Raw genomic sequence first — 24,441 nt, 5'->3', positions numbered from 1 at the left:
AATAATATTTTCGAACCTTAGAGTCACTTAAAAGAACCCCTAACAATAGTTTGTTCTACTTCAAAAATGTATTTGCAGTTGAGTCTGTGGTCTGTATTTTAAAGAAACTTTGTTTTCTTTATTAATATATCGATTTACTGCTTTTTCAAATTAAGTGCATTTTATTTCCATAACATAATTTTACTATTAATATGGGTTAATTGGGGTATTCAAAGAAAATCAGGGTTTAAGTTGCAACACCGTACCAACTCCAGTCAACACTGGCCAAACTCTTAACTTCATAATATTTTTTGTTTTCACCTTTCAATTGTTTTTTTCGACATTATTATACCGGTAAGTCAAAAATCTATTGCAATATCATATTTTTATAGTAAAAGAGTGATAAACAAAATGTAAAAAGGATTAATAACATTTTTTTTCACATGTGCGCCAACGAATTTTTTGCTTTCAAAATTTCGCGAACCCGTTTTACTTATAGAATTTTTTTGATTTATAACTAAACCAAATTAATAAATGTAATCTGAAAGTTATAATTATAATAATACTCTCAAAGGAACTTAATTTAACATTAAAGTTAAGCCAATAATAGTGTATTTATCACTAATGCACATGTTTTATTAAAATAAAATTTTGTAATAATAAATATTTATGATTCCAGTGATGGCGTCTCGCGGTCGCTATCAGCCCCAGGAGTGGGAGCGTGAGGAGTTTGATAATACATTCGATGCACAGTATCTAGACGAGGAAACGCAGTTAGTACATAAATCACTTTTAATACCGAAATATATAGCTGTTTTGAAAATTAAACTTAGAAAAGATAATAATACATTAAAACAAAGTGATTCAAGATCGGAACATGCAAATTTTACAGTATCGCGTCTTCCAACTCGTCTTTTCCAAGTCATGTGTCCAAGATTTTTGAGATATTGCAACCCAGTTGGCTTCTATGTTATGGATAATATAATATTTATTAACATTTAATGGAAAATAGAATCACTAAATTAATATACGATTTTTATAACAATAATAATTATATATTAAATTGAGATTTAATATATTATCATTTATTACGCAAACCTTATAGAATATCATCTTATCATTTTCTCAAGAATATTAAATGTAGAGAAATGTACGATTTAAAATTGATTTTTCATCGAACATAAGTTTAGCGTGAATATTGACAACATAACATACAAACTTTCAATTGTAGCATATATATATATATATATATATATATATATATATGTTTTACTAAAAGTAATTTGTCTACTTTTGGTCTATTTCCAGAGGAGGTGTACAATTGGATCATTGCAAACTATACGTAACAAATATATCCCGTGCTCTGAACGAGGAAGGTCTCACAACCGCCTTCTCCAAGTACGGCACTCTTGTTAAAGTACACGTCAGTCGAGATCCAGCCAAGAGATATGCTCTGATAACATACGAAACACCCGGGTATGTAAATTAACCAAAGAGGTTTATATTAAAAACATTTTTAATTCAAGTTTATCTGAATAGACATATATATATTTATACTACAAACAAACTGATGGTAAGCAATTTATTGTTTTGTCTTTAAGATGAGTGTAGATAAGAAAATGTTTCTAAGATGAGGTAATCGGAAGAAACATTAAGAATAGTTGTTAATTAAAAATATAGTATCTGTAATTCATATAAGCTGCTGAGTAAGTTTGGTGTGGACAGGAATAATCTGTGTGTCGGTAAAGATATCCAAAACTGTTTAGTCCACTTTAATTTATAGAACATACTTCAAAGGCAGCCCTAGAAGGTTTGTTTCAAATTTGGTTAGGTAGAGAGAGGAGCTTGGACGGTGGAGGTGAGCGTTTAACCCCTTAAACCTACTCCCTGGGTCTCAAGTCCCAGGCGCTGTTGAAGCTCCTCTCCCTGCAACGCGATGGACCCGGCACCCGCACAGTGGATCCTTGGAATGCTAAAACAATCTTTGGGCTTATGTAGCCGTAACGGACAGTGATATAAACTTTGTAGTCAGCTTTTACCCGTCAGATCACACAACTTGTAACAAAGCCTACAGTCTGGCCATACAAGAAATGATGAAAATTCTTATACCTAGTATATTAATGCTGACTTTGTTGCAGAGAGGCGAAACTGGCTATGATGAAGTTGAACAAGACTGAACCCCTGCGACTTAACATTAACATAGCTCATAAGGTTATTGAACTTTTATATGGCTACATACAACAGTGGGAACTAGGAATATTATATATATGTAAACATGGAAATTTTATTAACTCGGCTCGTTTAAAATTATGGTTTTCTTGAGAAATAGCTGTGGTAAAGAACCTTCTTCCGCACCAGTCTTTCAGAGGCCATTTAATTCTCATTGCGTCTGAAACCAATCAAGCCAGGATTGGGATGTTTTATTGCGAATTAAACAGATTTTTGTACAAAATATAAAGGCCTCGCAACACTCATATTCCTAAATATCTCAAAGCTATGTGTGAAACAGCTTAAGTTACTATGCTTATAGCTAATAAATTATAAACCTTTCTTATATTATGATATGTATTATTCACAAATGATTAGTTACTCATTAAAATATATTTAATCGACAGAAAAGTAATCAAGATTCAAGAGAATCAAGGGAAGACACAAGGAAAATGAAACCCAGGGAATCTAACAGCTATCGTGACGACGCGAGCGTCAGCAGCAAAGGGAGGAGGTGAGATTACACCGAGATAACCAACATGTGGCTAGTTATATAAATGTTACACGATCAGCTGATGCGACATGCGATAGATGGACGAAAAAAAATGTGTAATGTAATCATAGCATTGACAAATATGACACACCTGTTGAATAACGGTCAGTTTTCTTTACTATTCTCGAATACAAGTGGTACAAATATTATTTTAATTAAAATTATTAATTTTGTCATACTTTGATATCTTAAAACTGATTTTAATTTTCGAATACGTTTGTTCCAATTCAACGCTTGTTTTTTTTTTTTAGCTCGAGTTGAAATAAGATTACGTTAATGTCTAGGGATTCCCCCTTAAAGAATGATCGGGGTTGCCAGGTTGCGTGATTATTTTGAATTAATTAAATATTGTGGCTGGCGCCTCATTAGAATACATAGTTTTTATTAAATTTTTGTGGCCTAAATCTTGTATAATATTGTTTGATCCAGAACAATATAAATATATATACATATATATATATCTTAATTTACATCATAAATAGTTTCAAAAAGATTTCAATGTATTGTGCAGACGTTTTTAACATTGTAACTCATAATTATTGTGTTAAAAAAATTTGCAATGCTTTTAAATTATATCGATTTGCGTAAAGTTAATCTTTTATAAGACTATATTAATTTATAATATGGTGTTGAGAAAAACAAAATCGTTGATGAATTTAAAGGACATTTTAATTTTTAATTTATATATATATATAAGTCGAGTTAAATCATTAATAAATCAAGGGCGACTGTACCGTGTGGACTATAAAATATGTAGAGATGTAGATTAAAAACGGGAGACGGACGAAGGACACTTTTCATACAATCCGAACGAAAAAGTAAAAATCACTCGAATACAAAATCGCCTTTTCCACTACCTTAATGTGGAACAGAGTTTACCGAGTCAGTTCTACATTTCTAATACTGGAGTTAACGCGGACGAAGTCGCGAGCAATAACTAGTAAGTTTATAAACTCTATAATATCAATCTTAATAAAATTAATGTCGGTAAATTAAAAAAAAAACTGTCACTTCAACAAATGGCGATCGCTTAAAAGTTTATATTTAAGTGCTTCAAACGCTTTATACTTGAATAGTTTAGTAGAACAGCAACGAGTATAAAGCGCTTGAAGCGTTACATTTATAATATTTTAAATTCTGCATTTAAGCGTTCCTCCGCCGTTTTGTCAGTGATGTAAAAAGTTTGTGTTATTATTAATCATGAAAGTTTCACATTAATAAAATTAATTTGGGAATTACGCGTTTGTGGATTATGAGTCGTAATATGATGTTACAAAAGTATTTTGATTCCATGGATAAAACCGAAACCAAGTGAGTTTTATAGTACGCATATATTTTCACAATTACAGCCAAAACTGGCCCATTAGCGTATTTTCCTCCCCTAACATATTATAAGTATAGTTTTTCTTCCAACCTAAATTATAAATTAAAAGCTTAGTTTAGGATCCTTCCGTCATTTCGAAAATAAAGAACTTGAAAGATAATTAGTACATAGTATGCTAATGAATTACGTAGTATTGAGAAAATGCAGGGCAAGTACAAGCTGGTGAAAGTGTCTGTCAAATAATTTCAAAATTCAACTTTGTATTGTTTGTGTGTGTGTTTTAATTTGCTTGCCTTATTAGTCAAAAATAGAAGATAATTTTTTAATCACGTCAATCATTTAGTTATGATTCAATATTCTGAAAGTACTGCTGTTAAATATTTATATATATTAAGTAACGTGAATAGCGTGTAGGTTGACGATGTTGTAAAATGTTTTCTAAATGCTCTGTCACATTTTTTTTTTGTCACGTATTTTATAAAATTAACCTACTCAAGAGTAAATTTACAACTACAGCTAGCTATTCCAATAAATGAGTGAACATAACTCGCTATGAATTAGATTGTTGTGAGTGGTTTTTGTTTTTGTTATCAGGGGCATCGCTTGAAGGAAATGTTAATATGATATTAACTAACAAAGCTCTAAATATATATATAATTATTTTTTTTATTTTACAGAAAGCCTGATGAGTTTACAAATGGAAATGTTAATGAATTGGACGACCCCATGAATGATGATGATTTGGTAAATATGTTTTAGTGACACATGTAATATATTAATTCCGCTCTTACCTTTTTATTTAGTACATTTCTGTGATAGGTTGTTATATATTTCATAGTTTTTTGTTCAGTCTAAAAGTATTTACAAAGTTGCTTAAAACACATACTTTAGGAATTTAAAACTTATGTACGTATAATGTTATTGGATATTGAGTTTCGTGTTACATATATACAATTAAAGTCTCCGTCGGGATGACATTAGGGCCTGGATGAAGTGCTGGATACGGAGCTGGAGCTGGAGCTGACGCAGCTGCGTTTCCAGCAGCTCAAGCTACAGCAAGCCCAGCTCCGCTGCAAGCAACAGATGCTGCTGCTCAATAAAGGGAAGAAGAGTGTAAGTTTTGACGGTATCAAAGCAATATCTTCTGTCCAGGCGATCTTAGCTACACGGTAGTTATTAAACTGTTTAGGTTCAACTTAAAGTAGTATAAATCCTAACGCAATAATAATATTTATTTAATGTGTCCATTTACATGTTTAAAATGATTTTTTACGTCCACACTAGGCCAAGCCTGTATCGCCAATGTCAGGGCTGTCTATGATAACCGATTTAATGATATATCCCGACCTGTTTTTGTTATGCAGAAAATAATTTTTAAACTTTGAGTCGAGTGTAATTTAGAAATCACTGAAACTTCACAATATTCTGGGATAATACCAAAAAGGTAAATTAAATAGTTAATAAAAGACTTATGAGAATAGAAATTTTCATAACTGACAATAATTTTTACAGTTATTCCTAAAGATAGCATTACATGATATAAGGATATATTGTTAAAATGTTGCCAGCAAAAATATTGATTCTAGGCTGAGTCTACATTGGCGTTAAAAAGAAATTTGGCTTGATCATTTGTAATGCAGTCTGAATGATAATTTGTTGTCTCACAGACTGAGCACTAATACGTTGCTGTGACATCAGCTATCAATAAAAAAATATTTTGAAGAGCCTAAATCTTAAAAAAAAATTCACATCACCTACAAAGTCTGGTAATTCTTACATTTCGTCTGTCTTATTTTGGGCAATTGTTACTTTTGTTTCGGGTTTTATTTGAGTGGGATGTGTGAATAAAGTATGTCTTTACATGAATATTGAGAATTGCTAAATATTAGGTCTTATATATACATATATATATATTCTTTGGCCAGAAATTACATAATAAATATTTAAACGTGTACTTGTTTTTCGAAAATTATAATCAATATATTTTTTATATGCCATCACCCGGTTTACAATATGGGAAATTTATTATGGCTAAATTTTTATGACCGATTAATCATCTTACTCTATTACAGGGGTCAAAATCCAGTAGGTGTATTCTGCCAGACGGAAGGATTGTTGTTAGGAACACAAGTGACAAGTAAGCTCAATTGATATTTCAATGGTTTATATATATACATATACATATATATACATATATATATGCATATATATATACATATATATACATATATATACATATATATACATATATATATATATATTGTAAGATTTCAACATAGTATTTCTCATGTAGAAAATAGTGGTCATATTTAACAGGCCAGTACTGATATCTGCTCTCTTTAATAATGCACCCAAGAGTACAAGGAACGAATTTAAGAGATTAGTATGGACTATGGAACTTGTCTCTGATATGAAACATAGACAAGACTCCATAGACAATTACTCTGAAAGGAGAGACGGACTTGTTCAATTTGTATCGCACAATCACTTGTTTGCTTTTTTGGTATAAGAAAGACAGTTATTTATGTTCAGAAAGAGGATTTTTATGATTGGTGTCTTAAAAGTTGTCAGTCGATTCGTTCGACTAAATATTTCTTAGATTTTAAAACACATGTATCATTTTTGGTTTGCATATGTGTTATGGGTCTACTAGCTTTTGCCTGCGGAATCGTCCGCATTGACTTCAGGATTAAGCTCGGAGATAATTTAATAGTGTGATTAAAGAAAAATTCTCATTTTAATGTTTTATTAAAATTTAAGTTACACCAAAATCAGTATAACAGTTTTTGGGTGAATGGACAACAAATGTCCATCGATGCCTCTTCCAAAGATTTTACATTTACATTAGGTTTCTAACAAAATTATTAAAAAGATAAAGTTGTCTCATAAAGCCAGTACTTTTAACTAGAACAAACTTGTTATTATCTTAGATCAAAACATCTTAAATAAGTTAAATTCAATTTACAAAGACACAAGTCACGTCGACAAAATACTTTCCCGCGTAAAAGTGAGCAAACCAGATGTCATCGCTGTGACGTCACTTCGGGTGCGTTCGGGAATTTTAAGGTTCGGTTCAAATTGAATGTGTGTTCCCTAAATATATATTTTTTCACAGATCCGACCAGCCTGACAATACATACAGTTCGGCTGCTGGTGATTCGGTGAGTGATATTAATGTGTACTAGGAATTATTCGTAAAGAAAATTTTTTGAGCTCTTATTATGGATTCAAGGTTTGTAAGGGTCTAGAGTCTAGACTGCCCCCCCTCTACTCCCCTCCCCCTACTCTCCGCAAATCTTCACACATGGCTTTAAAATGTATACATATATACATTTATTTAATTATTAACCGTACCACAACATACTAACATTAACAGAATATTAAAATATATATATTGATAGATTTTAAAAATTGCGTTTTCGTCTGCTACCGCAAAAATTTATGCACATTTAACGACATTCTCTTAAATGCAATTTAAATTTTGTCTGCTTGATATAATATCGGTTTCTAAGGAGACGGTAAGCTACGTTCGATGTCACGGTGGACGTACGTTTGATTCTCGTGTTATGATAAATTACTTGAGAATGCAAAATAGCAAACACTATTTAGGTTTCTTCAGTTTAACCTCTCGAGCTGTGTAACGGATGTCCGCAAAATCTTTACATCCGACCGTACGAACTTGAGACAAAATTTACATGATTATCATTTGGTGGCCCCGATGTTTTGTCCGGAGATTAGTTTAAAATATAAAAAAGTGCATGACGCTTCTCCTTAGTCCCCGAGCGCTGACAATATGAAACATTTTGTTTGTAGAGGGCGTTGAATTCTTGTTCCTGCGAACGTTGGATCGGCCCTGATACCTCCGGGACCTCCACCCCGTCCACTTGTGTCCTTTGCTCGGAGGATAGAAGCAATAAGAAGTCGTCACAAAAAACTAAAGTTGACACGGAGAAGTCGTACAGTCTCTATGGGATGGATAGGTCTAAGTCGGAATTCAGTAAGATTGTAGCTAGGAAGAGCGAAATTGCTGATTTTAAGTATAGTGACATATATAGCGATAGTGACGAGGACGAGACGAATAGGCTGATTGAGCTGAGGCATTCCGATTATGACGACATAGTACACGATAGTTTGAAAATTGTAATAGCTTTAGCCGGATATCCGAAGCTGAAGATGCGTCTGAAACAAATGGAAACGTTCCAGAGGAGCATCAATGACGTCATCAACATGCAGTTCAAGGCCGGCCTGCTGAAGGAGACGCCGTCGTTTGTAGACTACTACCTGAATAGAGGCGCCATAGTGTGTATCTGCAAGGACGCCGAGACCAGAGATTGGATATTCAGGATATCGCCCGGTCTGAGAGAACGGATGTGCACGAATCTGACGTATCTGAAATGTAAAGTGAAAAGGCTGTGTCTGGCTGTGATCAAAATACCGAAGTCGTGCTGGCCGGCCTCCGCCCCGGATGCCTTTAAGCTTCTACAATATTTTAATCCGACGTTAAAAACTCATCTGTGGAGGATTTACTCCAAGAAATGTGTGAACGACGTGGAAATTACGTCTTTCTTGGTGGATAGGGTATCTGGTGAAATAATTCGGGGCCCCAATTTTAAAAACGTCATAGATTACAGCCAGATGGAGTTCGAGCTGTCCGGCTATACTGAAATATATTACGAGTGTTTTATGTCTGAGTGCGAGGATCTATCCAGCGTAGCGTCCAGGGCCAAGCTGCTGGACGAGCTGAGGTCCCTGGAGACCACACCGAGAATCAAATCCGAGACCGATGAAGCGAAGTTGAAGAGCGATTGCGACGAGAGGAAGACCTACGAGGTGGAAATTGACAAATTTGTGGACGGTCACGACGATGATGAGAAAATTAATGACAGCGAATGGACTGATAACAAGAATATGGAAACTATCGAATCTGAAGGCGTGGAAATAACTGAAGTTAGCTCGTCAGCGGTCGCCATGTCTGAAGCGACCGGGTCCATAATCGAGAGTAGCGAGAATTTAGTCATCGGTAGAAATAGCAATTTGAATATAGATAGCAACCGAGGTATAGCGTACCACAGACGTACTAACTACTTACACGTAGAACACGAGCTGAAAGTAGCCATAGTACTGGAGGGATATCCCCAAAATAAGCTGGAAGGTACCCACATACGGCGGCTGAAGCACCTCTTCAAGGAATTCCTCCACAAGGATATGAAGATGCAGAAGTTTAATAATCTGATCATACCAAAATTCCAAGACATTTACCTTTCTAACGGAGCTGTGATATACATATGTGATAGTCTTGAAACGAAGGACTATTTGACTGAAATATTACCTAAACTTATAAATTCTACGGGTCTTAAGTTAAGTTTTAGAGATATTAAGAGTTTGGTGAGATACACGCGGGTGGTCATGAGATTGCCGAAGGAGTTGTCACATTTTGAATCTCAGTACATATTGGCGCAGCTTAAAAGTAAATATCCCAATCTGAGGCCGGACTGCTGGAAGTATTATTCTGACGTTGCTGGCAAACAGAAACGTCAGTTTGGCGTCGAGCCCGAGTCTTTGGAGGTGATCAAGAGCGCTGAGTTTGATCCAACCTGCGATGGAGAGAAACTCAATTTCCGTGTCATCGACAGACAGAAACGTGACGTCAGTTTGGACGAGTCCCAGGTGTTTGATGCGAAACATAGCGAGAACGAGAATACGAAGAAGGTTAGGGACAAAATTTTAAAAGCCATGTACATGTTGCTCGAGCCTGAGGTACTGAACTCCCAATTGACCAAAATCAGAGCCAATCACTACTGCGATGTTATTGAGGACGATCTGAAATTGTACGTCGGGCCGGAGAACTATCCAGAGACACGGGTGGATGAGAATCTATTCCACACCATAAAGAGGACGATAGAAAACATCGTTGTGGAAGCACAAGGATCTGATGGGGACGACTTTATACCGAAATTACACGACATGTATCTATTCGACGGCGTCATCTTCATCATATGCCAAAACATGCCATCGAGGTTGTGGATCGAGAGGAACATACCAAATATAAATTACAAAGTGGACGTCGCACTGAAAGCTACAGAGTTCCGGGGAGCCGTGGGCATCGTGAGCATGTTAGTTAAAACCGATAAGAGCACGGACGATGTTATTGGTATTCTCCAGACACAGAATCCGAGACTGCGCACGAAATTTTGGAGAAAAATCAGCACAGTCCGCAGCCGGGTGAAGATTGACGCGGTCCTGCAGATCGACAAGCTATCAGCGCAAGTCATATCCAGCGATGGGTTCAATGCTAAAATCGACGATAACTTTGTGCAATTCAAATTGGGCCATTTGAAGTCACTGATTAAGCCCATACAACGGAGATTAGAGAAGATTGCTTCTAAGAGTACACCGAAAGAAGATTCCAAAGTTCCAGAATATACGCATGTGTCTAGAGAGAATTCCGCCAATGTAGTGGAAAAGAAGGAGTCCATTAACGAGGTTGACAGCGAAAATATATTCAGTCAGTTCAAACTGAACGCTGGAGAGAGTAAAATATTCTATTACACCGGCTTGAACAGGTCCGAGAAGGATTCCGCGAACAGCTTGAAAATCGATGACAATCAGGACTACATGAAGATGATATTGAAGGTTCCGACAAACATTCTGCCCGATTGTAAAGACGGCCTGGACATTATCTTCGACCTCCTGGAAGATAAGAATCCAGGTCTCAATACGGAGCTGTGGGTAGTCGACAAACAGTCCCAGTTTAACAAAGGCAAGTTCCACATCCTAATCGACAAACGATCAGCCTCGGTCATCAAAGGCAAGGACTTCGACGCGACACTGGGCGGTGAGAAAATTAAATGTCTGCTGTGATTTTAATCGTAAAATCGTTTTTTTCCTATAAGCATATTGACTTGGAGTTTTTGTACGTCACGTCACGTTTTTTGTACTGAATTTTTAAACCCGAGACCCCTCCCCCCCAAAAAAAAATCTTCGCACGTAATTTTTTATAAGACTTGAACGTTTAATGGGGTCTTCGTTTATGAATGATGTACACTCGTAGAGACGACCGCCGTGTGCTGTGCGCTCTGTTATAAGTAAGTATTTGATGAAATTTTGACCAAAATAATGTGATAACTTAACATAACAAAATGTCGATTGTAATAATTTTATAAATCCCCGATTGAATTATCAAATTTTTATTATTTACATTAGTTTAGGATTTTTTTATTTATTTAGGCTATTGTTTTTATCGTTTAGTCGGCTAGATTGTTATTTAATAAAAATTTAATTTTTTTTATTGTTTTATTTTGTTATTCTACGAGTCTTAATCGTATGTAGAAAGTTTGATTGAAATACTTAAAAACTGTTAGGTTGGGTTTTGTTTTGAATCGGAAGTTCTCTAAATATGTATTGTTATCAAGGACCCTATAGTCACTGAGACACTCAACACTGGGTATAAGGTTGTCACGACGACTGGACAGTGAAAAAACATCACTGCGTATTAAGATTATATATATATATATATATATATAAAACAAAAACAGGAAAACAGGTGTGTATATATATATATATATATATATACACACCTGTTTTCCATTGCATGACAATAGGGTATATCAGTATTTTATTGCGTTATGAAAACAGTTGTATTCCGATACTAAATATATTTAAAGCTATGTATTTTATTATCATGGGACCTTCTTGCTCCGACCTCGAAGTAGGGACTGAATAGAAGTATGAAACGAGGGTAGACCAAAAAAAAATTGTTAAAATAATTACCGCCCCAAGGTTCTGCTATAATTTTTCTTAGAAAACAAAATTGCCAGTACCTTTTCCAGGCAATGATGCTGAAGCGATAGTCTTTGGGATACAGCAACTACTATAATAATTGTACATATATAGGAATAACTAGCCTCAGCGAGTGGCAACTGGTGAATATAATGATAGTAGATGGCGTTGAAGTATATCTCGTAGCGCCATCTATTGCTTAGCTACGGAAACTATTAATTTTTTTTGTTTAACTTTAGATTTGTAGGAAACGGTAGAAATTAATGGCCAAGATGATCTATTTTTGTCAACAAACAGGCGAAAGTCTAAATAAATATTTGATATTGTATTATCTGTATTAATTTTGTATTCCATATATGAAAAAATTATTTACATATCAAAGAGTCCCCATTCTACCCGACACTGGCAGAATATACTGTGCAAGTCCTCGCACTGATGAAGGCCATATTAAAAATAAAGCGTCCCTATTAAAATTATTTAATCAAATTGATGTAGTTTTACTGTAGTTTAATAAAACGCAGATTTAGCACCAACAATATTAGTATAAATATGTGTATGATACAGATATGAAAAATCTAATAATACAAATATGTATACATTATAACTATACAATATTTAATAATACATATTTTCTAACACAATTAACTTGAGCATCCTTTATTCCCACTTCCATCATATAGTAGAATCTATGAGACCATCCCTATCTGTTTCCGATAATATGCACCTCAAGCGCTGATGATGGTATCTTGCCAAATATTTTGATTACTCTAGAAGCGTTTAAGAAGATTAGTTAAAAATCTTCTATTGCTTATAAATTCAATCAATATAAGTCTAGTTTCAAGGCTTACTACGAATATTGCATAACTACCCTCAATAGTTAATCTTACTTTATGTACCGAAAAATTTTAAGCTTTAAACTATTGCTTTATAGTCTATAGTCTATACTTGAGTATATATCTATAGTCTAAACGAGATAAATGTATCTCGTATATATATTCTCCTAGCTAACACTACCGTCGCTCCAGCGACTGTCGTCACGGACATGCCTATCGTGCGGCGGTGTAGCAGACTTGTACTGCGGGAACTGCGGCCTGGCGCCCTACTGCAGCCAGAGATGCCAGCAAAGCGACTGGAACCGCAGGCATAAACATGTCTGTCATAATCTGGCGTGGTGGGTAGATCGAAACTCATTACGCGCGAGCATTAATGAAGTGGGGGGCAGGTTTCCTTTCAACTTGGACCCTTCATTTCTTTTTTCATTCCAAGCTTGTCTAACGTGATTTGATATAAACAAATTTAATTAATTTCCAAAAAACATAATCTCATAGACCGTTGCCGATTTCGTTTATATTAAATTTTTTTGTTCTTTAAAAAAAAATACCTTTTTTTGTCTTAGTTTTTATTGATATTCTCATTGGTGACCCCTTCGTCTTGATTAATGAAGAATTGACTGGATTTCTGTAAACGTATTTTGGTATATTAAAGATATGTTGAAGAAGGAGTTTTCTTACAAATTGCTACCATTAGAAAGTCTTTACAAAGCGCTGTCTGAGAGCTTCCAATATAGGAATCCACAATACTTAACTGAATAACTACGTAGAAATAATGTATTTACAACCTAAGTCTGAATATTTCTCATACCCTTGGTGCGCTTATATTATATTGCAGCCAAATAAATTGCTCTCTGCTGTATGTGGTTAATTTTATATTTTGTATTTTCAGTTCTACTACCTCTGAGTTGAAAGTCAAAGAGACTGTTGATGCTGGTGAACCTGAGTAAGTATTTTCTATATATATATCGTATTTACCTATATGTATGAAATTGAATGTATAAGGACACATACAGCTTAAATGATTTTTTTTAATGTAGGGTAGTTTAAGATATAAAAAAATGCTTAACTACCTTCAAACCAAAGAACTTAAGGTACTATTTTTAATTCAAACTATCTTAGCAGTACATCAACTCCTGCCCCTCTCCGTCAGCCTCACTCGTCCAACAGGAGGGATTATAAGGCTGATGTCAATAATAAAACCAAAAAGGTATTTATATACTTCGAAAGAGGGTAGATGTTGTTTTTGGTAACAGTATTCTGCCATTGACCTTTCGAACTATCATCGGTACAGTTCAGAAATCCTCCATAGTGATTTAATTTTAAAAATAGAATAGATTTTTTTTTTGTTATTATTTAAATATGATGCTCGCAAAAGTTATGCTACGCTAAAATGTCATTTAAATACATAATTTAATTTTATCTATTTTTAGAATTTCAACCAAAAGCAAACGAGGAACAACGGTAGCTTCCAGAATAAAAACATGAGACGTCCTGGTAGACGTGATGATAATGAAGAAAGCCCAGAACGTGCAGGTGATGCAGGTGTATGTCACATACACAAGATATTGTAGGGTTGGCCAGTGAAAATATATATATATTTATATTCACTTTAGAATATATTAATAGATAGTCTATGTACTTATATTGTGTCCTCTTAAGGCCTATATCCGATTAAATTATTCTCTTATTATTTTCAATCAATTGCAATCTTCTAAAATTCTTCTCTATCAGTTAGTGTCAAATAAACCATGTTTTGAATGTTCTTACTAATGAAAAAATATTTGTATATAAATTGACTAATACTAAGCGTACAGAGTCGCATGTAAAAGCTAGTATAATTTATGAGTAATTATGTATTTTTTATGTATGTATGTCTTAAATTTTTTTTATCTAAATTCATGAACATAATTAGGGTGATAATTTTTTTAATAAATGTATAGGCCAAAGGTCAACGATAGATATTTTTTACTAAATAAATAAAATATATATATATATATATATATATATATATATATATATATATTAAACTTCCAGGAAACAAACGAGACGAAACAATCAATCACATATCCAACAAGTTAAATACCAAACCGGAAACCAAGCAGGAAACCAAACCGAAACCAGATGACAAACCAAGAGATAAGGAACCGCCGAAACCTCCGGCCAGTTTACAAGATGTCACCCCAAAGACCAGGACTATCGTGCCTAAAGAGTTGGTTTATATATATGTCTTATTATTTTCTAAATTTGAACAAACTAGAATATGTGTATGTGTGTGTGTGCGTGTGCGTGTGAGAGAGAGAGAGAGAGAGAGTGTGTGTGTGTGTGTGTGGTTGTACGTAGCACATTAATTTTACTAGAATGTAATTGATTTTTGTTTTAACTATTGACACATATGGCATATATAGAAATGAATTACAATTGAAGTGTTGTAGTGTAGTGTAGTGTATAATATATATATTAGAAATGATCCTAATAACATATTAAATCGTTTCCAGATATCTGCTGGATAAGTTATCCTTGAACGAGACAGTGTTACTGTCAGTGGAATCTGAGGCGGCCGGTGGGTTCATATGTCTGACTCTGCACGAAGCCAACGAACACGACTACCAACTGCTGTGTGGAGAGTTTGGAGAGGAGTGTGAGGGACGAGAGGCGGTGTTGTGAGTACAAAAAACATATATATATATTAGTTCATCTATACACAAAATGCGAGCTTATTGCCAAAATGCATTAGTGCTGCCAACATTCAAGAACAAGATTAGACTTAATCTTAGTGATGGCAATCCTGGTCATTCATTAAGTCTCGGAATTAAAAACGTATTAGGCTATTTTGAAGTGATAACTTTTTATTTGAGGGTAGACAGTTCCGTAACGTAACGTAACGCGTTACGGCGCCACTGTTTCTAGCTTCCGTTTCTCTCGTAAACTATTAGCTTTCATATTACAAAATCGTTTCGAATAATATTCAATTTACTCATACAGACATTACATTGAACTTTTGTTTTGTCTGTTTTCTATATAAAATCTTAATTAAATAATATTCAGTCGAAATAAAGATAAATTAATTTTTCTATATAATTAACTGTCATACAAGGCGCTGGTTAGCTTACAAAAATCATATTCCTATTGGTTAACAAACCCCGCTCGTGTCGAAAACATTTGTCTTCCTTTATTATAAAATTTCAATCATTATGTCAACACCGCTTACTATTTAAGGACTACCCACTATGTAACTATGACAGTGACAGGAACTTGTCAGCCAGGAACGTATCTTTGTGTTGAAGAATATGAGTCTATGTCCAGCGGTTCGTTGCCTCACCAATCTGTAACCTCACATAGTATGTACGGAGCCTTATATTTTGTTTGCGACAATATTTCGCTAGTGGCGACACGCGAATCACGCTGCGACATCTTTAAATCCTGTACTTGCGGTTCTGATACGCTCTACTTGGCGTAGTAGAGCATATAGTACTGCCGGCCCCGACACGTCACTAGTACCGGGGGCGTGCTCATAGATTTTGGGTAAACAGAGAATGTTTGAAAAAAATTATCAAATTTTCATTATAATTCCCCCGTCTGAAACGTTGATAATATTCGAGCATAAAGTTACACTAGTCCGATCAGAACTAACATCTATATATTTTATGAATCTATCAGCTACCTGAGCCACGAAAGTCCTCCAAATGGCTATAATTCGTTTTGCGTAATATATGATTAAATGTATGTAAGTATTAAACAATGTATGTAAGTTTCGTTGTATGCGTAGTAAGCATTGCTTATTTGGGTAAGCAGTGCTTATTTGCATTTATAGCGTCCACGCCACCGCCTAATACTATCATAGCACACGTTGTGGTGGGTAGACTTATAAATTAAATTCTTAATTATTTTCCAGTCCGAGCGCGGGTGATCTGTTCGCGTTGTATTACTCGGAGGAACGCGCGTGGTACAGAGCTCGGCGCCTGTCAGGTGATCGTGTCGCGCTAATAGACTGCAGCAGGGTGGTAAATGTGACCACCAACGACAGAATGGTAGACTTACCACCGGAATACCTTCAAGTACCGGAGTGCTGCTGTCAGCTTAACGCGAGAGGAGTACAGGTGAATTTTTAAATCCATTGAGGTCTGAGGCGTTGGAAACTAATATTTTTCGGTTTACTACGCGTTAGTTTATACCGATGTTGCCGATAACATGACAGAGTAACCGTGAACCTGCCCGCGGAGGGTCCAGCGGCTGTGTTCGATGTCTTTTCTATGGGATCTTTTGACATGTTGGTATGGTCAGGATCCCGGCATCCATTGAGGAAATCCAAGGATGGTTATAATTTAGTTTGTCGGCGTATTTTGAACGCGTAGTAAACAGTAATATATAAGTTTAAGCCCGCCTCAAATCTACGCTTATATTTTGTAAGTGAAGCGTTACGAATGAAAAATTTTAAAGCTCACCGTGTAGTCAATATTCAAACTTGTGAGGACAGTGATCTGTACTTAAAATATCAGTGTTGCCATTAATATTTATCTCTCAATACTACTGGTAGTATGATAACGGTTGACATTTTAAATGCTCGTCATTAAGAACTTTCAAACTATCTCGATTTAAACACACTGCGAGAATTACTATAGATTTATCTGTCACACCAACGCGCGGTACGGACGAAAAAAGGACCTGATCTCTTTTGACAACTGCTTATATGTCCCCCCCCTACCTTCTCATATATATATGTATATATATCTACATATATATAATATAATATAATCGGTTTTCAGGTGGGCGATAATCTGAAGTGCACGTTGGTGTCGAAGACTAGTGACGGCTTCAAAGTATCATTACGGAATGCGGAAACGGATGCTGCTATTGGGGATGGGGAAGTGACCAGGTGGAGACCAGCCGTACAGTATGAAGTCGATAAAACGTCTGGTAATCATCGATAATAATACTATCTAGTTAGCAAATTACTAAATTTCTTGAAGTTTATGTTTATATTTTTTATTTTATTTCGTTGTATCGTATTTGTTTTACTATTATCGTACTGATACCGTTAAACGTCATGTCATTCGCCGGTGACGTCGGTTACAAATAAATATGTTTCATATTTATATGTTTCTACCTTAATTATATATATATATATATATATATATATATACACATACACATACACATACACATATATATATATATATATATTATTTTATGTCCTGATTCTTTTATAACTTCACACCTAATTTCCGAAGATTCAACGCAACCAGCTAGGAATAGTATAAAATGAATGCGCTTTTATAATTTCTCATTTCTAACATACAGGCACGCTATTTTCTAGGTTTTCCATATATTTATATTAATTTAATTGAAAATTTCGAAGATATTATAGTTTTCACTAAAGCGGACAAAATTTTCGTAGCCCTTTGCATTGGTGACTCTCATTATTGTTTACACTGCTGTACAGCTGCCTCGGGTCTGACCTGGACCAATTTGTTATCACCGACATAATATATGATATATATTTTTAGCATCCATACCGGAAGTGCCACGACCATCCCTATCAAATATGGCAGCCGTCTTCCTAGTGCAGAATACAGGTCTTGATATGTTTGTTCGTCCCGCGGAATCCAAGCTCCGAGGTGTCTTTGAGAGAATTATACAGGACGGAGTGGCTGCTGGGATGAAAGGTAACTTAATTCTATCCAAGTAAGATAAAAAATACGAATATTTGCGATTGAGTATGTATGTATACACATATGTTACTCTTAAGCGTAGAGATGAACAGATTTTGATGAAATTTACCAATCACGTAGTTCAGTCATCAGAATAACACATAGTATATAATGTATCTCCAGTCCGTGTAGCTCCCGGGAAGGCTTCATGACAGTTGTATTGTTAAGTAACGCGACACGCGATAGATGGCGCTGACGGTTGGCTCACATGTATATTAGATAAAGATAAAATTAATATTTTTTTTTCTGACGGTAGTTTAAAAGCAAACACCGACGAAGTCACTTTCAAAAACTAGTTATAAATAAAGTGTTGTATTCAATAAAATTATTACGTTCGTCATGTAAGCACTGTGCTAAGTAGCGAGACTTAATGACAGAAACTAACACGATAAAGTGATCTGCCCGCTATTATTTCAGCAGTACAGCTGATACTTAACATAAATAATGTACTAATCTATATACATATATGTTTTACTATCTATAATTATATGTTTTTCTAGCTCTGCCTCTAAAAGACCCGCCCCGAGCCGGTCAAACGGTGCTCTGCCAACACACGGACGGCCACTACTACCGCGGCCTCTGTAAGAGAACTAACTTCAAGAAGAACAAGTACATGATCGAGTTTATAGAATACGGTGAGATATTGACACGTGGTAGGGGTGTTCCGAGTATACTATAAGATTAGATCTGTTGTGTCATAATTAAATATAAAATAAAGGAATTAAAGAAGCTAGCAACATTTCACGTCGTATAATGTATTTTGGTTGTGGCAACTCGGTTATATATTCTGTATTAATTCGCACAATCAAATTAGTATGTCTATTTAACAACGCACATGTTTCCTATAGGTAGGATTTCTCAGTTCAGTCCAAAAATCGATGTCACGCGTGAGTCATTGGAGTTACCGAGGCTTAATTTATAACATTCATAAAATATTTATGTTATAACATGGCCCAAACTGCAAACAGCCGCGTCTCTTATGTCACAGAACCACATATAATATTATATGAATTTTGTTACAGGCAACACCGTCATCAGTGAGTTAGAGAAGCTGTCTCCGTGTCCTGAAGAGTTGGACGTAAAGAATACACCGACACCGGTGGCACTCGTCAGACTAGATATGGAGACTGTTCTGAATGAGAAGGGACAGCAGTACTTGGAGAAGATAAGGGATGATGAAGTGGAGCTGGTAGTGGTGAGTGGCATGATGGGCCAATTTGGGCCAATATTGGTGCAATTCTATAAGATTGCAATACTTGATCATTGGCGGGTGATTGTCCATGTTGGGCCAGTTTCGACGGTTCTATTATTGTAAATCGTAAATGTTCTCACAAATATTGTACTTACTATAATTCGGGGGTCCCCGAACTTATTTTGACTCCTGCCCACTTTTAGAATCAACATTTTTGTACAGCCACCCACGTTTTTCTCCTACCGAAAGACTACGCTATAACTTTATGGAACAAATATCTGAGATAAATATCGTTCACGGTCGCTCCAAACTAAACGAAACATCGGGAGTACGCAGTTCAAAATGACAAAATACTCGCAGTGGTCCGAAAAATATTAGTTTCGTTTAAATGAATACCCGCGGAAGTCTTAGATCTGATTACTACAAGTTATCCTAACTAAATATAATAACATATTATAAACTAGATATTTTTACACTCATTTTTCTGTCTCTCACTACCGCGGTAACACGGGAGCGTCGTCGCCCACTTTGAGAAACGCTGCTATAGTTGTGTACATTGAAATTTACGCCTGAATCGTAGCATTCTTTTTTTTATTACACACGACACGACAGACGAGGATAAGACCTTCAATGGTGACGTCACTTCCGCAACTAGGAATCAATAAGCAAAATCTGTTGTAAAATAAAATATATATATTTTTTTATTAGGACAAGTAATTGAAATAATACTAATTGTAAGTTTTGCTTACATCTTATAATAATAATTTTTGCCATAGCAATGTGGTCTCTCTATAATCGAAACAGAATATAAATTTCATTAAGATACGGATTATATTCTAGGTGTAGTTTGTTCTATAACACTATATTATTAAATTATATTTATTATCTGTGTGAAATTGCAGAACTGTAAGGATAAATCTGTGGTCATCCAAAGCGGTTCTGTAGTTGAGCTGGTCGAGATGAAAACGAAGGAATCTGTAACCAGAAAATTGGAGATGCTGTGCTCACCGGAGTGGAAGAAGATTGAACAAAATGGAGGGGATGTTGTTGGTAAAGAAAGATAAAATATATATACTGGAAGGTTATAAGAATAATACTTACGTAGAAGATTGTTCCAAAAAATTGTTATTTTTTTATTCACCTATATAGTCTGTCACTGTACAAATGAATAAAATTTTTAATCTGTGGTTATGTTGAAATGCAATAACGTACATTATTCAGCATGAAGGTGAATTATATCTGTAAAAAGTATGACTAATATAACTGTATAGTAATGTCTGTCTGTTTAAGATTGCGAGCCGTTAATGTACAGTTCGCTTAAATACTATGACCTGCCGAGTGCCAAGTGCGAGTTGTGCGTTTTGGATATAAGTACAATCCGCGGGGGGGCGCTGGGGGTGTGTGACGCCACCATCGGTCACGAACAACGGCTAGAGGCTGTCACGGAACAGGTAACAGTTACATTGCACGTTTGCAACGACAAACTGAATACGTAGCGTTTCCGGTTTTCCACTCGTATATACATATCTTTACACGTACTAGCGTCCACTCATGTTATTTAAATAAATTTACTGTTTTTATGTACGCCACTGAACTCCTAAACGACTGGACCGATTTGAATCATTTTTTTGTTCGCGTCTGTGTGACGCCTCAGATGCTTTAGATTCACAAATCATCCCGGCAGATGGCGCCGCACGTATCTAGGTTATTTAAAATGAAAAGGCTGATATATAGCTAACGATATGTTGTATTCACAAGCTTTATATATTTCTCTGGGCGCAACTCATATTCACACAGACGGGGTCGCGCTTAAAAACTAGTCTATATATATATATATATATATATAATATTTTGTATTTCAGATTGAAGCCTATGTGAAGAGCGATCTCGGTAAAGATCCCTATCTACCTAAGATTGAGGAGCTCTGCCTGGCGCCTTGTCCACCATGTAATATATATTATTATTTAAATTATACCTTGAGCACATTGCTTAAAGTACAAATTTCTTTGACACGAGCAGGATCGAACCAGTGACATGAATATGACGTTCACAATTAAACCGTTGCGTCGTCTGTGATTAATTTATTTCAATAGAATTTTATATATTAATATTAAGATATAAAATTCTATACAATTAAAATAGTTATGGGACCGTTTCAAAATATAGATAGCATGCAAAAAAATATGTCTTGCTATCGTCATTACTCTGATTTGGCTGTTTAAATTATTTGTGGTACGTGTGTGTCCTGTTGCCACTAACTGGTAAACTTAACTGGTTTTCGTTAAACTTAGCGAGAACGTAGCTGAGACATCAGAGTGGCACATAGTATATAATGTATGTACAGTCCGTGTAGTTCCCGGGAACGCTTCATGACAGGTGTATTGTGAAGTAACGCGACACGCGATAGATGGCGCTGACTGTTGGCTCACATATATATTATATTAAGTTCCCTTCTTGATGTTTACATCCAGATCCTCAGTACTTCAGGGCGGTGTTGTGCAATCATACAGCCGGTTCCAGCGAGGCGACCGTCTGCTACGTGGACTACAACAACGTAGACACTGTCGAGGTCAAGGCGCTCAGGAAGATGATGAGGGAGTTCACGAACACGCCCGCACTGGCCTGCCACGCCGAGATCAGAGGTTGGTACGCTCGTACTCACACATACACGCACACTGACACACACACACACACACATACACGCACAGTTATGTTATATTGACAGTTATCTGAATTCATGCTCACGAAAAAGAACATACATCAGTGATGTACAGCCGTTATTTTACCCAGCACATCACTAGTTTATATACATATATAGTGATAGTATGCACTTGGGAATTGGGCTTATGGCAGATACCACGTGGGTGACTCGTAGAGCAAAAGGTAATAATTAGATATAACTTAACACTTCCACAAATATTTATGGAATGGGATGTCAAGAGAACTAAGCGATCGCTTCTCACAAACGATGGACATGGACCAGGTCGGCTTGGTCTTGGTACTGTGAAAATATAGTCTGTACTCATCACAGTATGCATATATATGTATATATATATATTGTTTTACTAAGCCTCTGTAACAACTATTCTTTTTGGCCATTTATAGCAACAATAACTTGTCTTCAAAAATAATATACTCAATTTAAGCTCGGTTTTGACCACATCTGATGTGTAACACTGATATCTTCAGTTAAACTGAGACCCTCTATAATGTTTATCATATAGCTGTAGTGTACACGTGTTGCAGGTTTTCCCGCCAACCCATCCGACAGCCAGCTGGCGCGGGCGTTGCAGTACATGAAGATAGATGACCAGGGCCGAGGGCAACTCACAGTGGAGAAGTGCGAGAAAGTCGATCCCGGCTTCTATATAGTGGAAGCGCCGGGTCTACTGGCTGCCATGATGCAGTCATAGTGATGGGACATTTTACAGTGATTAGTGATAGTGTTGAATGTGATGATGTGAAATAAGTGCTCGGTAGGGTGGGTAGCTTTCATAGGGATGTGTCAAGTTAGCAACTAAGATAACAATATGGCGATAAGTGCAAAGGTCATGAGTGATATGTTAAAAAATATAAGCAAGGTGCTTGTGTTATACGTTGTCGTTACTTCTGTGACAAAAATTTATAAACTCACTGAAGAGGTTTTATTAATGTATGCCAACCTCCTTGTTTATTCTTGATGAGGCATTTGAAATACACTTGTATAAGTAAAAATATCCTTCTAATATTATATATGTCTCGACCGAGTTATATGTTAACTGGTTTCGTATGCAAAGATTCCAAAGTTAATTTTTCCGCTCAGAATTTCATTGTTTATATATTTTGTAGTAAGTTTTTTTTTGAACTTATTGTGTGGGTTCAGTGAAAAATTGTTAATGTATACTTTATATATATATATATATGTATAGTAACTGACTGGAGGCGCCATCTGTGTCCCTTAGCTTATAGTATGGGGCATAGTGACTGACCAATTCTTTTATAAGTCCTTAGATATTTCCTACATAACAAACAGAGGCATTTACATTTGTCCAGTGCTCAACTTATCGCTTGAGTTGGCAAGTGACGGTACAATCGCCGGTTTGTTGAACTCGTGCTAAGTCCCATCCCTAGCATGAAAGGTTCGGGGTTCATAATTTTACACGTCTTGGGCTTATTTGGTTAAGAATGACATACAGCTATGCTTTTAAGTCATCACATTATGTGGCTTGGCTTACTTTGCTATGGGGACTCCTAGCCAGACTTTCCGGCCACATGACTGCTTTCAGATAATTAATATTTCCTTTAATAGTTTTTCGTTGTTATATTTTCCTGAACTATGTTTTGCGCATACATTTTAAATGTAAACTGTGTTCGATGACGATTTTATAAGGGTGTAACATTTGTTAAGTATGTATGCATTAGTTATATGCTATACATTTAGATTGACAGATCGTTTCCAGCAGCCTGTAATGTTATGTGGCTGTTGTTTTTTCTGTATCTCGTTACACTTTGAGCGATTATTTGTCTATGGTGCCTGTTTGTACTTTCTGGTATCAGTACGTCTGTGGTATGATACCATTAGTACTATTTTGTATTACCAAACCGAACACTGACTGTTTGTACGTTAATACGTATGGACGTGAATTTTATTAATTCCAAAACGTTGATACTTTCGGTGTTTGGTTGGCTTTGAACTTGTACTAAGGCGGATTTCTTTCATTTTACTTACAATAGCAAGGTAGGTATCCGTGGCTATGTTCTTTGATCATTTTTTTCGACAACCTTTCATATATAATAATGTAACCGAGAATCAAACATTCAAAGTTAAATGTTAACTCGTTTGGTTATTTGTTTGTTAATTGATTTTAAATAAATACATTTTTGTA

The 24,441-nt window shown here is 35.6% G+C and overlaps 1 protein-coding gene across 6 annotated transcripts; it reads left to right on the top strand.

Moving 5' to 3' along the window:
• Positions 1–226: 226 nt before the first annotated feature.
• On the top strand, positions 227–24,441 carry LOC116778337 (uncharacterized). Of its 6 annotated transcripts, none has more exons than XM_061525783.1 (25): positions 355–573; positions 659–752; positions 1,288–1,455; positions 2,118–2,190; positions 2,595–2,701; positions 4,742–4,808; positions 5,046–5,177; positions 6,137–6,201; positions 7,180–7,225; positions 12,869–13,014; positions 13,566–13,619; positions 13,796–13,883; positions 14,107–14,218; positions 14,711–14,885; positions 15,172–15,336; positions 16,569–16,773; positions 17,440–17,590; positions 18,181–18,339; positions 18,885–19,019; positions 19,407–19,579; positions 20,479–20,626; positions 20,867–21,027; positions 21,439–21,523; positions 22,048–22,218; positions 22,823–24,441. In XM_061525783.1, coding segments are annotated over exons 1-25 (3,048 nt in total). In that variant the 5' UTR covers positions 355–572; the 3' UTR covers positions 22,990–24,441. The 6 variants fall into 6 exon arrangements, with proteins under 6 accessions (XP_032528201.2, XP_032528200.2, XP_061381767.1 ...); XM_061525781.1 differs by having other exon boundaries at positions 356–573; positions 12,848–13,014; positions 13,799–13,883; XM_061525782.1 differs by having other exon boundaries at positions 356–573; positions 12,848–13,014; positions 14,107–14,209.

The sequence above is a fragment of the Danaus plexippus genome, chromosome 31, assembly GCF_018135715.1.
Source record: "Danaus plexippus chromosome 31, MEX_DaPlex, whole genome shotgun sequence".
Taxonomy (NCBI): domain Eukaryota; kingdom Metazoa; phylum Arthropoda; class Insecta; order Lepidoptera; family Nymphalidae; genus Danaus; species Danaus plexippus.
Note: the sequence above shows the minus strand (reverse complement) of the source record. Positions and strands in the feature narration are given on the sequence as shown.